The 15,712-nt window shown below is 35.8% G+C and overlaps 1 protein-coding gene across 1 annotated transcript in view; it reads left to right on the top strand.

Moving 5' to 3' along the window:
* LOC146453643 (intermembrane lipid transfer protein VPS13C-like) overlaps nucleotides 1–15,712 on the top strand; it is a 100,500-nt gene that overhangs the window by 667 nt on the left and 84,121 nt on the right. The window contains exons 2-19 of the mRNA XM_085096421.1: nucleotides 4,091–4,134; nucleotides 5,374–5,416; nucleotides 6,311–6,406; nucleotides 7,067–7,177; nucleotides 7,662–7,738; nucleotides 8,180–8,218; nucleotides 8,561–8,620; nucleotides 9,229–9,288; nucleotides 9,901–9,984; nucleotides 10,190–10,247; nucleotides 10,354–10,427; nucleotides 10,865–10,918; nucleotides 13,065–13,171; nucleotides 13,678–13,752; nucleotides 13,939–14,029; nucleotides 14,125–14,187; nucleotides 14,576–14,708; nucleotides 15,427–15,539. Of these exons, the coding sequence (XP_084952547.1) occupies nucleotides 4,091–4,134; nucleotides 5,374–5,416; nucleotides 6,311–6,406; nucleotides 7,067–7,177; nucleotides 7,662–7,738; nucleotides 8,180–8,218; nucleotides 8,561–8,620; nucleotides 9,229–9,288; nucleotides 9,901–9,984; nucleotides 10,190–10,247; nucleotides 10,354–10,427; nucleotides 10,865–10,918; nucleotides 13,065–13,171; nucleotides 13,678–13,752; nucleotides 13,939–14,029; nucleotides 14,125–14,187; nucleotides 14,576–14,708; nucleotides 15,427–15,539 (1,382 nt within the window). The remainder of the gene's footprint in view (nucleotides 1–4,090; nucleotides 4,135–5,373; nucleotides 5,417–6,310; nucleotides 6,407–7,066; nucleotides 7,178–7,661; nucleotides 7,739–8,179; nucleotides 8,219–8,560; nucleotides 8,621–9,228; nucleotides 9,289–9,900; nucleotides 9,985–10,189; nucleotides 10,248–10,353; nucleotides 10,428–10,864; nucleotides 10,919–13,064; nucleotides 13,172–13,677; nucleotides 13,753–13,938; nucleotides 14,030–14,124; nucleotides 14,188–14,575; nucleotides 14,709–15,426; nucleotides 15,540–15,712) is intronic.

Raw genomic sequence — 15,712 nt, 5'->3', positions numbered from 1 at the left:
ATAATCGCATTTGTAAAGTAGATAGTTAGAACTACTTATGTTTTGTCTAGTATAGTCTTGTAATCTCCAGCTCCGAGCCCTATTGCCATCCGGTCAGTATGAAATATGAACTAACGGACTGCGGACTACGGACTGCGGAATGGGTATAAAACACGCGAACTGGATATAAAAAAGCTTAAATAAATTACAGGTTGTTTGAGGTCCCATTAAGATAATCATTTTTTCTAACAACCATCTGAAATGTATAATAATTGTTAAAGTTTATGATTATTTTCAAAATAACAATTCTTCGTCCAATTTTGAAGGAAATTTTTTTGACTGATTGAGGTCTTCGGGACCGACTGAGTATGCTTGTGGCACATTTCTTACCCCAGCAAACCGTTGCACTCTTCTCCCAAAGAGACGTTCTGGAGTCATTGAGAAGTGCATCTTTTTTTTTATTGTAATGCAAATGATTTTGTTGGCCATCTGTATTACCTACATAAGAACAATAATAACTGTTGTGACTGGAACACCTTGATACTGGAAGTGTATGGCCTGTAGATCATTAAATATAGCCCTCCACAAATTTGGATATCATACGTAAATATCCAAAAATGTGTGGCTTTTGAATTATGTTACTAAGACTTAATTTTTGAAATAAAGATGTTTCCTAATGAGTCACTGATTAAAAATAAAATTATTGTTGTTTGAATGAAGATCTTCAATAGACCTTTTTTCATAAATGGCAGTTGTTTTTATTATTCTTTTATATGTATGTTAATATGCCCTTCTAAACTCACTTTAAGGTAAAAATTGTATTGCATTTTGCACATGCTAACGAGGTTGGTAAGGCTAATTTTCATGGAAATGAAAATGGCTGCCGATTATGAAAAAGGTCTATTCTTCTGTTTTCTGTTATTGAAAAGTTGCTTTAAATGCCAAGAGGCCAAACCCAGTGGGCCGAATGCTAAAAAACTAAAATCATATGTCAGACACTCTTTAGCGCAACCTTTAACATATTAAAAATCCAGGGTTTTGCCAAGATATAAAGCAAGATTATGTGTTTATACTCATCTGTTGATCCTCATTATTTTATAGCCAGTCTGCGTTTTAAACCCAGTCAGTAGTCCATAGTCCACCGGTCCACCAAACAGTTTCACACACTGACATGGCAAGGATTTTTCTGGCATTTTTTTTTTTACTTTGAAGTTGCCAGCTTGTTTAAGACTTAAAGCAAAATATTGTTGATCTTATTAATATGCTGTTTGTATAAACCAGCTGGTACCAGTAATCCCTGTTGAGTCAGGTTGGAAATTAAAGGAAGAATGTGGAGGAGCCACATATAGACAGTTGTATTAACCATTAACATCTATCAAAGTGAGAATGGCTATAAGGCATTTGAAGAATGAATATTTATTTTTCTAAAATCCTAGCGGTGTGGTCTTGGCCTAAACAGGTGTCAAATTGGGGATAGAGGGTAGGAGGGGGGGGGGAGGGGTGGTGGATGGGGTTAGAACTTCTTTATTTTCCCCATGCAGGTAGAGATCTAGAGAAACACCTGACTATGTTTGGATGGTTTGAACTTTGCCATTTCCTGCCATAATTTGAGTCTATTTTCTAGCAAGATATGGAAGTCATGCAAATCAGGGGATATGTTCAAAGCCAATATTTTGCATTATAAAATATAACCTTTTACCTTTTCATCCCTAAGAGTGCCAATTGGCACATAATGTCATAACTCTTTCTAGATTTTTTGACACCAAGATGGTCTTATGAAGATCTATTCATTAAAAGGATGATATGTGATATAGTTGACCACCCCCATAACTTTTTCAACTTTCTCCCCCTAGAAGTTGTGGCTCTGAAGACCTCTCTCGCATTAATGAACATGTTAAGAACTGCAAAATAAGCTATAGTTTAGGGGTATACCTAATATACACAAGCATTGGGAAATTTTTGAACTTTTAAATTTTAACATTTTTTAAAAGACCATTAAATGGTCTTAAAATGTAAAATTTATAAATTTTATCTCAAAGCCATAACTTTTCTCATTCATAATGGTAATTGAACTGAGTGGAGTGCAATTTGGTCTGAAATCATGCATGTGATTTCAAAATCGAAGAGCGCGCAGCGCGAGTTTGATTTGAAATCAAAAGTATGATTTCAGACCAAAATTGTACGACACGAAGTTCAATTTAATACCTCTTTATTACACCTATTTTGAAATCATATAGTTTTTTTATCCACTTCAGGAAACCAGGCTTTTTCTGGAAAGAGGCAATTGGGGGAACAGAAATTGCAAAATTTCCTTCAAATGATTTTTTTTCTGCCCTATATTTTTTTCGCAATCTGATTGGTAGTGCAGGAAAGCCATGAAATTTGATTTGCTATTATTATTATTTCATATTCACTTTGAAGGGCTAGAGCAAAAAATGGTGCGATTCGTGAATAAATTGCACTGTTGAGAACTAATCAGATCGCAAGGATCCCCAGTGATTTCAAAATGGGTGTAATTATGATATCAGTTATGAAATACACTCATGAGTAGATTTAAAATGGTGTTATACATAGACATTGAGATTGTAGTCCTGGGTCTGGAGAAAATGTCATTTTGCCTTGGCACTGTTAAAGGGATAATGCATTTTCAGGGCCGTACCTAGGATTTTATGTCGGGGGGGGGGGGGGGGGTGCATTAACTCCACACAGCCCTCACAGGGTTTCTAGTTCCATAAAGGACGTTTTTGTTTCCACCCGTACACTACTGAAGGTTGCCTCTAAGACCTTTAAAGAAAACAACAACAACAACAACAACAACAACAAAAAAACAAAAACAAAAAAAAAAACAATGAATTCACATTGAAGGGAGATTTGTTCAGTCAATTAGTAGATTTTCTTGTGATTTTGAACCAATATATATAGCTGCAAGAAATAGCTCAGCAAACTCAAACACAATGTCAGAAAAAAAATCAGTTTTCCTGGTGTGCCTCCCCCCTCCCAGCCCCCCCCCCTTCCTCCTCTATGTATGGCCCTGATTTTAGAGTTAAGTGGGTTGCAATGTTGAACTGATCATTTATAACTATGTAAAGGTATGTCTTGATCCCGGTAGTGGATACCATACAAACCAGTCCAATTTACAGTGTATGGCATTTTTTAACAAATTGAAGTTTACTAAATTTAATATCTGAAAAATGTGTGGTTTAACTCCCAAATTTCTTTTTGGATTCCAATAACCCTTGGTTAATGATCTCCTTTTCCTGCATGGTATTAAGCTGTACAAAAATTACATTTGTAGTAGGGGCTTGCATTGGCACAGTCCTTAAGAAATCTGAGTTTCCCAGACCATCTTGAGATGCGTAGAATGTATGTGAAGTAACTAATCCTTAAATATACTGTAGTAAGGGTCATCAAATGGTCCCTTAAAATTTTCAAGTGTTTGCAAAAATTGGCCTTTGCTCAATTTGTTTGCAAAAATTAAACGAGACCTCGCTTGCTTGTGCTTGCAAAATTTTTGGATTCTCGTTAAAGTTTGCCTGATTGCTTGTCTGAATGAGCAAAACCTTGCTTTTGTAGGTTTTTGGTACAGAAATAAATGTACCTCTGCGTGGTACTGAATTCCAGTGAATCTGACTGTAAAGTTCAGTTGAAGGCACACAACATGCCAAAACCAGGATCGCAATAAAACCCTTCAATATTGTGAAAGTGTTTTGTGTTGTGGAGGTGTCACTCAGGCTACTAGGTGCATTCTAATAGAAAACAATATCTGAAGCTTAATTCCTGCTTGCGGGAAGTTTACGAAGCACTCGCTGCTTGCCAGTTGTATTTTCGTAAGTGCTCACTACTTGCAAAACAAATTTGATCACTGCTTGTGCTCATAAAAAAACCCGCAGTGCTTGCATGCTTGTGAATGCTCGCAAAGACCATTCAATACCCAGGCTATAGTACTTTTGTTACGTGATATTATGTTACATTGCATTGCATTATGTCAGATTTAACATTAATCCAAAATGACATTGATCCACAGGCCAGTGAAATAAACAATATTGTTATAATTGTTATTTATTGTTTTGGTCATTCCCAATTCTGAAATATTGTTCCTTTCTTTGTTTAGGAAATCTTGTTCTTAGAGATCTTGAACTGAGAGATGATGCACTGGTAAGCATTTTATGAAGACAATTTTGAACTATAAATGTAGTCTAATGTAATGTCTCCAATTAATTATTCATGTTCATGCATGCATGAATACATGATACCATAAGACATATCTATATATACTGTATACTGTTTTTGAATTATCAAATTATTATATTAAAGAAATAATGTAATGTTCAATAGTTGCATGGAAGTGATGTGTAAACTTTTAAGCTTTAAAATTAAACGTTTAATATCAGGGCCAAGAGATCTTTAAAACTCAGGAGTGCCAAGTTACAAGTTGCACAACCTTCAGTTAGTTCTTTCCCCGAACACGTTATATTTAATTAACAATTATTCCATGAGCACGCGTTGGATATGAGATGCGAGTTGGCCGCGCGAGTTGGCTATAATCATCTCATATCCAACAAGCGTGAGTGGAATAATTGTTTTATTAAAAACAATCGAGAAATGTTGCTAGATCTTACTGATTTTGCGTTGCAAGAACAACCAGAAGACAATTTAATGGTCACTATGTCTTGGACATGGTATAATGGCTCATATACCATGGCCGCTAAGCCAATCAAATCCCTGTAATTGCATTATACAATGATCCAGTTTTTAATAAATGGAATTATTCGCCAACTGAACCCACCATGTTTAATAATACTTGGAAAGTATTTCCTTTACGTTAATGCGCTAAATAACGAAAAATTATCTCTTATTGACTTTAAAAGATTAGTGCAGGATAAGATGCAAGTAGAAAAAACATAGCGGTCACCTCGGGCCAACAGAAACTTTTCTTGGCAAAATGGCAGAATTTTGCACATTTTTGTGGATTGTATATATAAGATCGTTGTCTGTAAATTTCCTGTATCTTAATTTACATAGTATTTGTAAACTTTGCAGTTTTGTGTGTTGTAATCTTAACATTGTAATACTATGTAATATTTCTGTTATATTTCTATGTTATATTTTGTTAACATTGTAATATTTCTGTTAATAATTTTACGTTAGTATTATAAAATGTATTATTTCAAATATCCTTCGAAAGAAAACAAAATAAAGATGATTTTTTGGAAAAAAGAAGTTACAAGTTGCATTGGCTGACTAGCATCCCATCCATTTGTTTTTAGAGGAGCTGTTACATGGAAGGCTAATGTGCCAGCTACAACATGCTATACGTCCATGTAACTAAAATGTTATCTAAACTGTTTTACTTAAATTATCGTAATTTAACATACTTTATTATTGTTCTATAAGGATGGATTTCATCTTCCTGTGGAAGTGACCCACGGTTATGTTGGTAAGTTTAATCTGATTTGCCAGTGAGATATTTCAACACCAATGCTTGTGTTATAATAGCTTGATCCTCCCCGTAAAAATGCCGAGTTCTATTCGTTGGTGGGTAAATTAAAGAAAGCAAGGTACACAAGGTTGATTTTTGATTAGCACTTAACTAAGCAATAAAGTTTAGCGCGTGAACAAGCAGTGATGTAAGATATAACACCCAGTGTAATTGTATCTTGGGTACAAGTTATTAAAATATCAAGAAAATTTACCTTGGGTGATCATATCCTTAATTCACATCATAGTTAATAAAAGGTAATGGTTATGAAACCTTACAAAGTTCTTTGTTATATGTTTTTGTGAGCATTTTTGGCCTTGACTGTTCACAAACCACAATAGCTTTTGAAATGTGTTGGAGCGAATGACCAATAGAACGTTCCTAACGATTGTGCATGGTCCCAGCCCTTCCAGCATAAATTGCAGCACCATTGTTTTCAATCAAAGATTTCATTACCAGTCCCTCAATTAACTATGTCCTCATGACCTCAGGGGTTGAGAAGGAGAAGGAGAAATCTGTTGCTGATCACTGTCAGAGCTCAAAGGGTTAACTTGAAAAACAAAAAACAAAAAAAAAAAAAAAAAAAGACAAGAGGAATGTTTTTGTTTTGGTTGCAAAATGTCAAAATAAATGATTTAGGGTTAGCATTATGACAATTGCATTTAACACTATCAATTAACTTAGAGCATGTATATGCTGTTTTCGCCATAAATAGGCTTAACTTAGGGCGACATTTGAATGGAAGGAAAGTGAGAAACATGGTGCAATTTGCACAATCTGGTACTTTTGTGATGACAGTTCAAAGCGTGACACGTAGCCCAATGCTTACTAAAACAATGCTCACTTTTGCAGGCAAAATATCCTTGACAATCCCATGGACAAATCCCTACTCTGAACCATATGAAATAACAGTTCATGATGTCTATTTAATAGCAGGACCTATACGAGGTAAGCTGGATTGCATACCATAGTACATACCTACTTCCGTCTTATTTAACAGGGGAATGGTCACATGGATTATCCTGGTTTTTTTATAGCCAAAGATTTGTTCAGTATCTGCTTTGCGCGTGTATGACAATTACCTTTTTGATCACCAAAGGGCCGTGATATTAGGCGAAGTTTCAAAGGAAGTATGACACGCAATTTGGTTATCCAATGTCATCTAAGATGCAACCTTAGGACTTAAAAAATAACCAAGACTTGTACACGTTGGAACCATTTCCATCACATATCCCAGCTGGTCATTCATCCCACTTCTCAGTAATGTTTTCCGTACACTTAATGGGGACCTTAGTTTTAGAATTCTGGTGATATAAACTTTCCTAAAGTTTGGCTTTCGAAATTATGCTGAAAATTGATAGCATAGTTCCTTTGAAGATTAGTAAACCATGTGCTGACATTTGGTAAATTCAAGACCTCAAAGAGAATGTTCACGTCCTGGACATCAGAGGTTGCTTCTGAAGGCCCTATGTTTTACGTTAAATGTGCTTTCTGACTTTTTTTAGTCAACCCTACCCTTTTTGGGGGTAGAAAGGATATGTAACCAGATTGTGATTACCACCATGCTAGTACACCTCTCAATTGCTTGATGTTTCCTATCTGTGTTAGACAGAACATATGACCCTGAGAGAGCCAAAGCATCCGAAATTGCAGCAAAAAGAAAGCGACTTGCCCAGATCGATCAGAGAGTTCAACACACAGAAGGCAGCACTACTGAAGGTTGGTGTGCAAAAGACAGTGTATTAAAAAGACATACCAGGCAGAAAGTTTAAATTATAGATCGGGTTAATTGTTGATTTACCATTATGCGTTCAACAGTAGAGGCTGGGATGAGTGTACAAGTAATTTGGCAAGGTTTTTATATAATGTTCCAAACCCTTTGTGGGATATGTTTTTCTATATTGTGTTGAAGAGGCGGGCTTCTGGGCGGTGAGAAAGATTATAAATGCGTTCTTTCCCCAAGATTCGAAATTCATGCGGATTGTCCAACTTATACGTCAGCATAATATTGAATACTTTTATGAGTCTTCTGGAGAATGCATTTGCCCGGTGAAAAGGAAATTTCACACATTAGATGAAAAGTACTGGGGACATTACATAATCCAAATGGCATCACTAAGAAACCACACTGGCTCTGTCTTCTCTTGTATTTGGAATGTAGCTGCACCTCATACCTTATTTAGCTGTTGTCGTTGTTAATCAGAAAAACAAGTGGATGAAGCAGATGGTTCAGACTCTTTTGTTGACAAACTTGTGGCCCAAGTTGTAAAGAACCTGAAGGTAAATCAGTAAACGTTTAACCTCATTTATCGCCCTTTCGTCACCTAATATAATGCACAGATGACGTAAATTCAGGTTAGGACGAAGCATTTTTGTAATTCCTATAGTCAAAGATTTCCTGCTCACCAAAAAGGTGTTCATGCATGCTTCATATCTGAGTCAAGCTTGATTGTGCGGTGTAAAACTTTCATGTTGACCATTTTGAATTGATCCAAAGTTGTTTGATTGATCTGACACGTTATTCTGATTGGAGCATGACTGTTGACAATAGCCAAAAATTTAGATTTCCAATAAATACTTTTTGTAATGTCTGAGTGACTGTATCTCTACAATCGTGAGTCTTGTAACAGCTTGTAACCGAGTCAATATATAAACATCATTGATCAGTGAGTACATGAGTCGTTCAACAGGTACATAGCTTTCTGTGATTTTGTTTGATAGATATCAGTGAAGGATATTCACTTCCGCTATGAGGATAAGGTAAGTTATTTATACGTTTAGGTAAAAATATATACATGTACTGTTTGGTTTTCGTTGTTGTCATTAGCATTGAATAGCCAATTGACTAACGCTTACAATGTGCGAATGGATAGAAGGTGTATTATTGCCTAGCATAAATTAACAACAACAACAACAACAACAACAACAACAACAACAACAACAACAACAACAACAACCAAATTGGGTTGTGTCACCAGTTGCACTTATCTCCAGAGTAAACAGATGCCCACAGTGATGTAGTCAGACGCCAATCTCTATAGTGATCACTTTGTTCATTATTCTTAAGTGTAATTTAACTTACTATATCTTTATTGCCGACAGGTTACATCTCCAAGCGCCCCATTTGCTGTGGGTTTTACCCTTCAAAACCTCTCAGCTGAGGTGAGTTGTTCAGTCTCCAGGCTTGTCGCTCTCAGTTTATAAATGTCTTAATTATCGGCGTGGCCTAAAGTTTAAAAACGTTCTCAACCTGCTAAAATCCCTGCGGGCGATTTATGATTACTCCACAGGCAACAACGAAAACTGAACAAAAAAGAAATGTGTGTAACTGCGTATGTTTTTTTGGCTTTCAATAAGATACGTGACTTATTATTGAAATGTTCATTAAAGTTCATTTAAAAGCTTGCTTTAAATGCAGGTGTGTATATCTAGCCGCATTTTTGAAAACATGGGCGATGACAAGTTGAACATTTCTTATGAAACGAGACCGAAATATGGGTTTGTTAGCCTCAGGAAGGTTCAGAATGACGCAGAAAAGAGGAGAAAGAAGAGAGGAAAAAAAATACGCCATGACCTTATATTGGCTACTTTAGAGAACCACAAAAATGTATTTGCATCCCACTCTCAAACAAGCATTACTTAAGTGGGCCCGTTTTCAAAACTTCAGGTAGAAATAAAGTAAACTAAGAAAGTTAGATACGATGTTGCTGTATAAGGCCTCATCCCAGCTAAAAGCAAGCGATTTGATCCTGAATTATCTAACCCTTCAGACAACAAATGAACTGTGGCAGGAGTGTGTTGTGGATGCGTCAGCTAAAACTGTTTACAAGGTAAACAAACACTGCTATTACATTAACAAGTATTTAAATAGTCACATCTCAGTCTTATTTATCCACAAAGTCTCTCTTTACAAAGGGCTAACCACTTGTGTTTATTGTTTAGTGCTGTTGGTTTGTTTTCTCGTTTATTCTTTTGAATGTATATTAAATGTAATATCTAGTTCTTGCGTACAGACGAGGCTAGGTCTTTACACGAACATCAATTGTTTTGATTATGGAAATGTCAGTTTTACAGAAGTAGCGCTTCTAACTCATCAATCTCTCCAGGACCAAGCGAGCTTTCTTTAATAAAGAGGGAACATTGCTGAGGAGTCCCTAGGCAGGTGGTTTCCCGTATGAAAATTTTGAAGGAAATGAAGCATTACATTTAGTTAATGAGCTGAACACTTGAATCAAAGTATCTTTAGGAAACTATCACCCAAGCATTCGTTGTTCTTTTTTTACTTAAACGATCATTGAGTATTTTCATGTAAAATAGCAATGAAATATTGTTTGATTGAAAGTTTCAGGTAAGAGCACACCCACAAACACTCTAGGGATAAAAATATAAGGACGTTAAGTTCAAACGTTTGATTGTATTATTCTGTTTTTTGAAATCTAAAGATAGTGAGTCTTGATTGCCTGTCTGTCTACTGGAACACAAATCAGGAGTCAGCCACGTTTTTTGGAACACAGAATTCATGGAAAGTAAGTGGGATTCGTCTTTGTTCAAAACCCCTTAATCCTGATGTTGTTGACATGTAGGTCGACAAAGCACATTAATCGGAAATGGAAGCATTAGTCATTGGCATGGATGTGATTGAGGTTTACCAAGAATTATTTGTAAAAGACCGCTTGCTGTTACTGGATCGGTGCTGGAATATAATGAGCCATTTGTAATTTTAATTTGCAGGAGTTAATGGGTGAAGATGTCCCAAGTAAAGGAAGCACTCCATCCGATTACGAATTCAGTAAGGACGAGTTATACTTAAATCTATATAACAAAATACAAATCATCATTAACTCTGAAAATGAGGGATCAAATTCTTTAACGTACGTTCATTTTTGTTCTGCTAGTTCTCAAGCCTTTGTCTGCAGAATGTCATGTGGTTATGGATCAGTCATCAAAAATAGTTGTCGATACTCCAAAGGTAAAAGGACACCCTATCGATATTCAAATATCCCATGTAAGGACTTGTGCTATTCTAAAAATCTTTGCGTTACAAAGAATTTCAGCTGTAAAAATAATTTAAAATTAATCGTGTTCTGATGAAACGTTTCTTGTAGTATGTCGTGACCATAGACAGATTTGTTTAACTGAGTGAGTCATGGAACTTTTTTAGAAATGGAAAAATATCTAGATTTGGCCTGACTGTATATGCCACGAAATCCTTTGGTACTATTTAGAAATGCAATATTGGTTTATTGATCAGAATATTTTCATGAAGCTATAAACCACCCCAAACGTCGGCACTCATAAATTTTCCAAAAAGGCAATCACTATAAAGAACCAGTACTTTGCATCAAAGCAAATCTTCCAGCTTAATTATTTTAAAACTGTATTACTCATACGTATTTGCTGTTATAGCTTTTAATTGAGGTGCTACAGCAAGAACTGTCATTTGTGTTCTCTCAGAATCAGGTAAGTACATCACAAACAATTTACAGGAACATTAACAAATTTGTAGAATTAATCAACGTCAATTTTTCAGTTCTTTTTAGATTTATGTAGGCCTAACAATGAAACTTGAACACTTGGGCATAATGTAGTTTTGTTAGAGTGTGTGTTTTGGTATCGCTCACTCAATGACACTGTTTACTGTGTTACTTGGCTTATCTGAGTCTATAAATCAAGGTCTGGCCAGAACGAATTTCAAAGCCTGTTGAAACGTATCTGGAGTATTGCACAATCCAAATGTGATGGCAGAACCCTTGCTGTCCCGTTAGGTATAAAACCTTTTGGAAACTTACTTCTACTTGTCAGCATGCAATGACTGGAATACGTTTAGCAGGTTGAAGTCCAGTCATAGCGTCCTAGCTGGTAAGGACATTATCTGGTCGTCATCTCTTCATCACTCTGATAACAAAATTGAATCTAGTTAGCTTATCCCTTCACATCTTCACATAGTTTGTCTGAAAGAACAGGCTATTATAGTAGTTTTATAAACTAACAACAACAACAACAACAAATTTATTTACAAATTCAGATTATATAAGGTGCTTGTCCCGCAAATGGCCACAAAGCTAGTCGAGGCGGGACAAGACGAGCACGAGAACATAATGGGAAAAAAAATTACAATAAATTACAAACATGCTGGAAAACGGAAAAACTTAACTTTACATAATAACGCAGATTTAGATAAGGCTATGCATCAAAATTAAAGTAAATTATATGTAATTTTTTATTATCATTAATATTACAATAGAAAAGAGATGAAAAGGGAAAAGGAGAATCAAATTATACTTGCAAAGAGAAGGACGTGGATGATCAGTTTTTCATTTGGTCAATTATCGTTTCCACTTCAATATAGGAGTCTACAGTTTCAAGTATATCAAATAACCTTCCTTTTAGGGATTCTTTGAAAGATATATAGCTATAAGCTATATTATACCTTGGTTTTACCTTATGGAAAGTGAGAAAAATAGTATTTGTGTGTCAATGTATTATGGGGGTTGGCATCATCTAGTTGTTACTGAAAGTTCTAAGTATTAGCACTGTCTCGTTTGGTGACCGTGCATTCAGCGTTGCCGCGCCTAAACTGTGGAATTCTGTACCATATGAAATTAGATCTCTTGATAACCTAAACCAATTAAAGATTACCGTATCCGGTCCCGCGTCCAAGCGATGTAGTGCGTCCGGTTTAAACTGTAGATACCTAAACCCCTATATCAAATTAAAGCTTCTAGAGCTAGCTATTAAACTATACCAAGAATTTTGAAAAAAAATTAATAATTATTGTCGAATTTTTCACAACCTCTTAATGCCAGCGACCAAATCACCTTTTGAAAGCTACATAGCGAAGTGAATTTTGTTTTTCGCTTATTTAATATCCTTCTCAGTTTCTGGACCCAAAGTGCTAAAAAACGTGTCTACGTTTTGCTATATTCAATTGCAGTGAAAAGTTACAGAACATTTTCGAAATAGGATTTAAAAAAAACGTGGAGCTGATAAAACAAAAATCGCTCTCGGAGAAAAAAATATTTCGAAAGAAAAAAATTCGCAGAGACGTTTTTGTCGTTTATATGCTAAACTAGCTACTGTCCAAATTTGAAAACAAACGAACAAATTCCCTTTCAGTATTAGCTCTTTAAAGTGTCCCCTTCAAGTGGAAAAATTGATTCGAGAAAACAGCACTAAAACGTCGACAATTCAATTTATTTCAAAATTCTTGGTAAGTTTTAATAGCCCACTCTATAAGCTTTAGGGGTTTAGGTATCTACAGTTTAAATCGGACGCGCTACATAGCTTGAACACGAGACAACTCTAAAGGTATACGGTAACCTTAAATCTAAACTTTGTTTCGTAAAAAGTTGTTCCGTATTGCTTATTTTTAACCACTCGACCCTGTCATTACACTTTATCATTATTATTTTCTGATTTCTAGTTAGTAACTTTATAGTTCGGTATTTCTTGTTAAGTGCTTTAGAGCCTTGTATAAATGATGTATTAGTATTAGTATACATTCCTTAAAATTCTTGATTATCAAGTTGTCTTAGTTTAGATGTATATGAAATGATTTCATAGCAGCAAAGGGATTTGGTTGTCTGTTTCGTTCTACTCTTTGTAGTTTCACAACTTGATGGACATGATTGAATCATTTGAGTTAATGACTGTCAATCAAATGTACCTACGATATCAACCAGCTTTACCAGTGACAGTGGACCCAGCTGCATGGTAAGGACACGCATTGATGCATTTTAATTTTTCTGAATATAATATTTTGAATATATGAAACATATATGTTAACTGCGGGTGAAAGATTAAATAGAAGAAAAGGAAGCCTGAAAAAAATAAAATTCATGCTTGAACGGGTTTCGAACCCATGACCTCTGTGATGCTGGTGCAGTGCTCTACCAACTGAGTTATCAAGCCAACTGGGAGCTGGTCATATTATGAACTCGCAATATACCCGTGGAGGATGAATAAATGAATATGAATATTTGCAACATACATGAACTACTGGTGAATATACCAGTGGGTCTTTCTTCTTTTTAATCTTACACACCTGAATTATATTTTAGGTTTTCTTTTCGCAGCTGCTAAAGTTGCATAAGTAACTGCAAGGGTCCTTTCTTCTATTTAATTTAATTTTTCTGTTGTCCATTTATTTTCTCGTTATACGTTCTTTATCTAAGAGTGTTAAAGTACAAAACTACAATGAATACATTTTATATTTTCAGGTGGAAATACGCATACACTGCAATTTGCGAGGAGAAAATAAGATGTTGGACATGGGCCCGCATAAAGGAACATAGGTACCTAGCAGTAGATAAATTTTTATGGCAATTTCGCTCGTCGAAACATCTGTGTTTAATTTTCTGCTGAGGATATTCCCTTGTTGCTATTGTCAGGGGATTAAGAAAGACGTCGTAGTATTGTTGTTTAATTAAAAAATATCTAGATGTGTCATGGATGCGTGTTTGCCATCTTCTTTGCTGCAGGAAGAAATACAATCTTTACAAAGAACTTTGGAAGGAAAAGTTAAAGGGTTTTGGTGAAGACGAACAGCCATCTAAATTATCTACTGTCCAGGTTTGAGCACTTTGGCAATTTTTTACTTATGGAAGCCTAATTACAGGTTAGTCAAAGTTGGTTGTTGTGCCAATTCGTGTTCTTCTTTCTTTTAGTCACTGGAAGACAAACTGGATATTCCAAGTATTTTGATTGCACGGAAACATGCAGAATTAGAAGTACGTGACTAACAGAATGTTATGTTTTAGTTTTAGCTTTGTGCTAAGTTGGGTTTAACGTAGTATTTAAGTAATTCCAGAAGTAGCTCTTTTTCAATCAAATCGAGCTAGGCAGCCTGGGCATATCTGGCCATGAAGATATTGCCACAGCGGCTGGAACATAACTGGGACGTTATGCAGCCCAAAAGGTGTAAAACAAAAACACTAACCAAATAAAGTCTACCAACAATTGTTTTAGTGCAGACGAGAGTTTGGTGAAATAAACGTAATACGCCCTCCTGCTTGTTAATTCTCTCACAGTGGTAACAAGAAATATCCCATTTGTGAGCCCCTTCAAGATAATCAAGAGTTTACCAAATGATTTATTCATGCTAACGACTTTCATCAGGTTCCTCCCAGCCAGAGGTTTAATCCAAATAAGAAGCCGAAGTCCAGTCCATGGTGGGCGTGGCTTGGCATTGGTTCTGCAAGCTCCACTAGCTCCAGCGGTTATGAGGGAATGATTAATCCAGAGGATGAGGGTAGGTTGCAATCCATTCAGTAATTAATAAAGAAAAAAAAAAAAAGATTTCAGGAAACTTTAGTTTGCATAGATAGGATAATTTCATGAAAAATGAAATTGGCTTTACTGTAAAGGATCGAAAGTGCTCGTTTGAGTTTGAAAAAGGTGATAACGTTTTAAGTAAGCTGAAGTTTGGTTAAAATAAAATTCAAGTCACAAGGGCGGGCGAGTAAAATTTAAGTTCACAAAACTTCTACTGTTTATTTATTACCAAGACCGATTAGGTAAGCTATTTCATTTTCCTCCTCCCACCATGGGGAACACGAAGGTGTGTTTTAGTGTCGACAGCTACTGACGATTGTTTCCATTTAAAGAATATTTTCAATCGACGTTTGCTCGAAGAACACTGAAAGGCTCACCGAAAGAGGTGAGGTTGGTTAATGAAAGGTAATGATTAGAAAGTCAGACAAATGTTTTTGTTATCATTTTATTCTTGACCGTGCACAAACCACAAAACTGTTGGAGCAACTAACGAAAAGAAACGTTCCTGCTAAGGTATTGAGATGTAGCGTGAACGTTAAAACAAAAGATTGTGCATAGTCGGGGTCCTTCCAACATGAATTGCAGCACCACGGTTATAAACTTAAACGATTGCAGTCCTAAAATTAACTATAATTCAAGATTCATCTGTGCTGAATTGTCAGATGCATCATTTGAGACTTTGTTATTTCATACAGAAGAGGACATCTGGTCCAAACTGTCAGTTGCAGCCCTTCCTGCTGAGGAGAAAGACAAGCTGTACAAAGCTATTGACTACAATGAGAATGTTCGAGTGAAATACCCCATTGAGGTTAGGAACATCACAGTTATAGTATCTTATCTGTTATGGGTGTTACAGTGAACTTGAAATGACCTTGTGATAAGTACGAAGATGATTGTGGCCAACATTTCTTTTTGACTTGAGATGTATCAGTTCATTGCCCGAAATAACGGTGATAAAAAACGGCACGGCTTTACATGGAC

The sequence above is a fragment of the Pavona decussata genome, unplaced genomic scaffold, assembly GCF_977016875.1.
Source record: "Pavona decussata unplaced genomic scaffold, jaPavDecu1.1 SCAFFOLD_327, whole genome shotgun sequence".
Taxonomy (NCBI): Eukaryota; Metazoa; Cnidaria; class Anthozoa; order Scleractinia; family Agariciidae; genus Pavona; species Pavona decussata.
This window is presented reverse-complemented; position numbering and strand designations above follow the sequence as displayed.